Source organism: Sprattus sprattus (assembly GCF_963457725.1).
Source record: "Sprattus sprattus genome assembly, chromosome: 4".
NCBI lineage: Eukaryota > Metazoa > Chordata > Actinopteri > Clupeiformes > Clupeidae > Sprattus > Sprattus sprattus.
In genome coordinates this window covers 4,629,828-4,635,936 of record NC_137923.1, presented here as the reverse complement: position 1 = coordinate 4,635,936, position 6,109 = coordinate 4,629,828, and the positions used below count along the sequence as shown (strand labels likewise).

Below are 6,109 nucleotides of genomic sequence, written 5' to 3'. Positions count from 1 at the left end.
CACAAACACACACACAGATCTCAGGCAGTGGTAGGAGTGAAATTACTTTAGTTAGAATAGCAACAATTATCCTTGAATAGGCTAATTAATGCCACTGTTCATAATCACCCACATGCACACGCTATGCAGAGTCTAAGTTATCTCACCTACCAGAAACATCAGTGGAGCGATGAGGACGAGGGAGGGGGTGCTACATGGCAAACATCCTGACTTGCATTGCAATGTGTGTCTGCTGGCTTTCATATGGTCACAGTAGGGCATTATGTAGTTTTATTTTAAAAAGAGAACACCAAAGTGCCTTCATTGAACAAAAACTGAAGATAGTTAGATGAAGAGGTTCGATCTGTTTATAAATTCAATTGGACTGAAGCTGAATTTGACCTCGCTGACTCAAACTGAGTATGGACTATGGTTCCATTCATTTACATGTGTTTTTTTCAAGGATGGCTAATGGCAGGAAATACCCTTAATGAAGTATAGTGAAAATATGTCAAATGATGAAAGTGGTCTGTAATTCAAATCAGAGCAAATGAGAGTAGGATTTGGAAATGAAAACGGATCAGGCTCCATCTTTTAGTTGTACAGTGTCCTATTTACAGATGATTAAGAATTAAGACTTTTTCTCTCTTGCAATTCTGTGATTTCATCAGCTTAAGGCAAACATGCAGACTAAAGGCATCTTTTCAGGGCTAATGGGATCTTTTCCGAAGCGCCTGAGAGCTGTCAATCGACCACTAGACATTGGAGAGAAAGCCAGCCAGCCAGCCAGGGGGCTTTCATCAGCACGCACCATGATCAGAGCTTTGCTACATTTGCACTTTAACATGCCCAGCCCCAACAGGGGTGTCTGTATCAGCAGGAGGCAGCCACAACTCCACCCAGTACATATAAGTAAAGACTCTGAAACGCGGCGATTAAACCAAATATCAAACTTTCCAAGGTAATGAATGTGAGGGGCTCCTCCCGTCACAGAGCGGCGAAAGGCAGAATGCAGGCGTGCAGAACTGTAAGGCTGCTCTTGCGTCTGTAAACAAACGGAAATAAGATGAATCAAAAGAGATTAAAGCCAAGCATCCGAGTCATTACAAGGGACACAATCAGAGAAGTACTGCCTCTCTTACTTCTAAGCGAGCCATTTTGTTCTTCCCAGCCCCTGGTTTCCAATGATAAACATACCCGTCTGTGTCATTTGGGAATGGCTTCTTAAGTGACGTGTAATCAGATGGTGCTGCTCAAGGACATCACGGACAAAACAGAGAGAGGGAGAGAGATTGGGTGGAGTGTATACTGTAATAAAGTGACTGTATGTGCAGAGCACTGAGGGGTGTGTTTATGTGAGTATGTGTGTTTGTGTGTGTGTGTGGGAGAGAGAGAGAGAGAAAGAGGGAGAGAGAGAAATAGAGAGAGATAGAGAGAGACAAACCTGTGTAAACAACAAGACAGGAGTTGACCAGACACTCAGTCAGAATGCATGAAGATGACTTTTAAACATTTGAAATGGAGACTCTGTAGTTGAATATTTAGAAATACTGACTCGCTCAAGTGTATAGATACAAATCTGACAGGTTCATCCTCACAATTAGTAAAGATTGGGCAATATTGTTTTTGCAGTTCATTCAACCTTGTTAGATGTCGAACAAACACCATTTCAAAGACTCAGAGAAGGTGTCCAGCTTAAATTTTTAAACAATATTATTTAAATGTTTTTCATTTTATTGTTATATTTTCTCTTTAGTTTCTGTAGACTCGTTTTTTCCCCTCCACATTCTTTGGTGTGTTTATTTTTCTTTCACTCATTTCTGAACCACTATTGACATTTACGAAATGGACCATCATGTGCTTCAGCCTTGCAAAAGCAAATAACCAGTGCCCTTGATGTGCCTAAAAATAGGGCTCCTGTATAAAGATAAGGAGAACAGTCTCACCAATCACAGGCTTTTCTCATGCAGAGAGCAGGTAGTCTGTTTGCATTCTCGTAAGCATGAGTTCACATGTGCTTTTACTCTTTCATTTCTCTCCCTCTGTCTCTTAGTCACTTACATACACATGTGCTTGCTACCCCACCTCTTTTCTGGCTGTCCCTCAAACACATACACAGACACACTGATTGACTATTACTCTGTGGAAATGTCTATAAACGTTTTGTTATTTTGAGACTCAAATGTGATTGTTATGATGAGAAGATATTATAAGGGAACATTCATTTTGGACTGTTTGGGATTGCTCTCAGAAAAATAACACATCAGAAAGATGGCAAGTGTTGCAATTATCTCCTTGAATGAAGAGAAAAATCCCTAAACCATTGTGTTTGTGAGGGGAAAAGGCGTAGGCTAGGCCTATATCTACCAAGTGTTTTACACTAGATAGTTCATTCAATCATCATATACTTTGAAACATTGTTTCAAATTGTAATGGGACCGCATCTGTTTGTAAAATGCATGCCCATGAAGTTTATCAGTTGAGTTCAAATGAAATTGTCGATGTGACCAGCAGGGCGAGACAGTGAGGGCTCCTGGTACGGCTGTTTTTTTCTCCCTCTACCCCCTCCTAATTGTAAAGCTCTGTGGGAAGGGAGTTGCAGCCTCAGTACCAGGCTAGTGAGTGTGTTCAGAACGGAGCGGAGTGTGGATACTAGAGGCTGCTTCATGGTGCTGCCGCTGCCGCCTTTGTTGTAGAAATAACATTTTTACTACATTCATTCCAACGCGAAAACGGGATACTTGACCACGGATTCCTAGGGGGATACATTTAAAAAAGCGTATCAATGTTTCTAAACGAGGGCCGGAGTCTGCTTCTGCCAACGCTTCTGGCAGTTTTGCAGGTAATGTTTCACAATTTCGCTGTTGGTTTTGTTGAGTTGTGTATGGGTTGTTCAAGTGCGCTGGCTCCGATCAGGTTTTATTCTATAGGGGTACGTGTATTGTAATGTCTGTTAGTTACAGTGGATGTGCCAGACTGGCGCTGCGTGTTCTGTAGAGAACGTCCCAAGTTACATGTTTGCTAAGACAACTTGTAAAATCGTTCTATGCCGCTGCGTCAAACAGCAATTATAGTCTATATAATGCTTAAACTATGGCATAGTTGGTTTATTTGGGCTGCGTGATAACATCGATGCGATGCAGGGCTTTTCGGTAACTGTTTCAATTTAAGGACACGCTCGTGGTAGGTTAGCTTAATACAGGGCTCGCCCGTTGGGTGAGACATTAAGCATTATTTCAATATGAAAAATGTAAAGAACTGAAATGCGCATTGGCTATGCTACTTCTACTAATGCAGCACTGGTAATAAATACTGTATGACCATGGTAGCTGCTCCGTTGCCATGTTCAAGCTTTTTTAGAAAGCGTATTTAGGAATGCACGTTGGTGTGTCCGATTGTATTGTAGCCTGCCAATGAAGTGGTAGGCTTATAGCTGCCTCATTTCAGTACTTTGACACAAACATTTCTCTTCAACATGAGTCTCCCGGGCAGTTGTCCCCTCTCCCCATATGTTTTCAAACCAAACGGAAAACGCCAATTCAGGTCAATAGGTGGAGATGACGATAGCTAATTTTCAATACACAAAAAGTGTGGAATAGGCGGCACTCACTTTAGGCAGCGAATGCTGTTTTGTAACCGTAGACGGTTTCAAACTGGTTAAACTTTTTGAATGTGATATGTACATTTCTCACTTCAGCCTCGGCCTCCCGTGTTTTATTTTGATAATGATTACTTTAAGCCAATGTGATGTTTGTTTCAAGTGTATTTGCCAGCATGTAGGATGTACCTATTTCCCTCTTTTGAAAAGGAACTTTAAAATATCGTGTACTACCTTTTAATCACAAAAAGAATGAAGAAAACTCTTCCTTTCCCTAGTTTTCCTAGGTTTAAACTAGCCAGCATCTTTTTTTCTAGGTGGTGTTGCATTTCAGTTAATATATGCAGTTGGTTCAGCAATAAACACCCATTTCCCTCTCCCCCCCTTCAATTTAAATTCCACTGATTGAGAGAGGCAAGTGGCACGGATACCCACAAAGCAGTCATGGCCTGGAACCCCTCTCGCTCCACATTCTTTTGAGGACCCAAACAAAAGAAATAGGATTAAGAGTATGGGGGGGGGGGTGATGAGGGGGAGGTGGGAATTCCTTGATTCCCTGTGAAACTCTGTGGGCTGTTCTCTCCCAGTGCTTTGTTTCACACATACCCTATGACACACACACACGCACACACACACACACACACACACACACATTACGGGCATCTCACATACTTTTTCCCGTAAATCCTGAAAGAGTTCCACTTCCCGCTGAGAACCTGGACAATTTGTTTGCACCGGTGTCCCCCCCTCAACCCACCTCATTTTAGTCCGATTAATGAGCAAGAGACGCCATGATGGCATGTTCCTGGAGAATACCCAGGGCTCTGTGCTCTCTGCTAACACATTTCAGCAGATTTTGTACAGTGTCTGTTGTAGTTGTACTGTCCGCCCTGCACTTCAAAGGGCCTTGTTTGTCCATACCGGGGCACTGATCAGAGAGGCCGAAGACAAGGCATCACTCTGCTTGCCCGCCGCCAACAAATGGAGCCTGTTCTTGCTTAGCCATGCTCCTTGGCAAATGCTTAACCCTTCTGGCCTCATTAGTCTAATTGCAGTGGCCCACTATTAAAACAGCAGATGCTTTTGTCCAAGTGCGGGCCCCTTCGGAACGTGACCTGGGGTATACGTGAGTGTGTCTGTGTGTGTGTGTGTGTGTGTGTGTGTGTGGAAGACGCAGATTATTTACAAAGCGTGATTTACGTTTCTTCTTCCTCATCTCTAGATCGGCACGGAGGGCAGGGGTACCCCGCTGTGCCGGCCAGGCTTTTCAGAGAATGTGTACCATGCAGAGGTACTGGAGACTGGGCAGGAGGGACAGGCCCTTTTCAACGGTAAGACTTCTGCCTTTCTTCTTCAAACACTGCTGAGTAGGGCTTTTGTTGCCTGTTCCTTGAGTTGGGGTGCTTGTGTGTGTGTGTGTGTGTGTGTGTGTGTGTGTGTGTGTGTGTTTCCATGCACGCACATATGTCTGTGTTTTAGCCTTTGCTCCATGTGCAGTACCGAGCAGTGGTGGGTGAAAACAAGCATCTGACATATTTAACCAATTAGCTGTGCTGTTATGTGGGCTTAAAAACCATGTTGTTTGGTTTGTATGCCAATAAACCCAAATGTGGATCAGGCTGCTCCTGCTTCTAATCATTTGCTTGCACAGGGGTTTTTATGAAGTTTTTTTTTGGGTGTTTTAACTCGAACAAGAAATCCTGCTTGAGCTTACTGGCTACATTTTTATGTTACATGTTATATGTGTTGACTGAAAACAAATAGAGAATGGTGTAAATGATGGAATGATTGGCTGAAATGAAAGTGTTCTTTTTGATGACAACAACCAAGGAAAAGTCACACAAATAGATGTTTTTCCTCTAAAGAAGGCTGCAGGGCAAAACACCCACACTCCATTTAGCTTTGTTGAATCATAGCTGTTAATTGTCAATCTGGAAACTCATTTACAAGAATACAATGGTGACGAGCCTCACTCTGTCAATTCAGCTTATGTTCTGTCTTTCAAAAACAAATGCTTGTTTTGATGGGATCTTAAGATAAATGAACCCATCACACTTTATCACTGATTACTGGACCATTATCAGGTTGAGGAGTTCTTAGACAAGAACACTGGTAATCTTGTGATATTTCGCTAGGTTTTACGTTGTCTATTGTTGAAAAGCAGGGAGGCCCAGATTTGTTTATTGAATGAAGCAACCAAAACAAAACAAACATCAACACAATGGAATATAATTCTCTGGAGCCTCTGTATGTCCTTGTGATGCTTTGGCCGGGGTGCGGCGCAAAACCACATAAGAGGTTTTACATTCAAAGCAGTACCTTCAATAAGATCTTGTTACAACATGACTCGTCCAAAAAAACAAATGAGAACACAAATCCATCACCAAGGTGATATGTGAAAAAAAGGGGGCCTTGAGGTAAATGGCCTCCAGAAAAAAAAGATGACGTTAGGAGTTCACGCCTAGCCTCTAGAAGTCACGGGCCACTGTGAGGGCGAGTTTGTCAAGGTGACACAGGGGGAGGATAGGGTGG

The 6,109-nt window shown here is 42.7% G+C and overlaps 1 protein-coding gene across 1 annotated transcript in view; it reads left to right on the top strand.

The window, feature by feature from the left end:
* The first annotated feature begins 2,632 nt into the window (after positions 1–2,632).
* The window catches only part of LOC308363644 (cadherin-2-like), a 62,293-nt gene continuing 58,816 nt past the window's right edge, over positions 2,633–6,109 (top strand). Inside the window, exons 1-2 of the mRNA XM_080836463.1 lie at positions 2,633–2,821; positions 4,800–4,908. Of these exons, the coding sequence (XP_080692589.1) occupies positions 2,765–2,821; positions 4,800–4,908 (166 nt within the window). The 5' untranslated portion in view covers positions 2,633–2,764. The remainder of the gene's footprint in view (positions 2,822–4,799; positions 4,909–6,109) is intronic.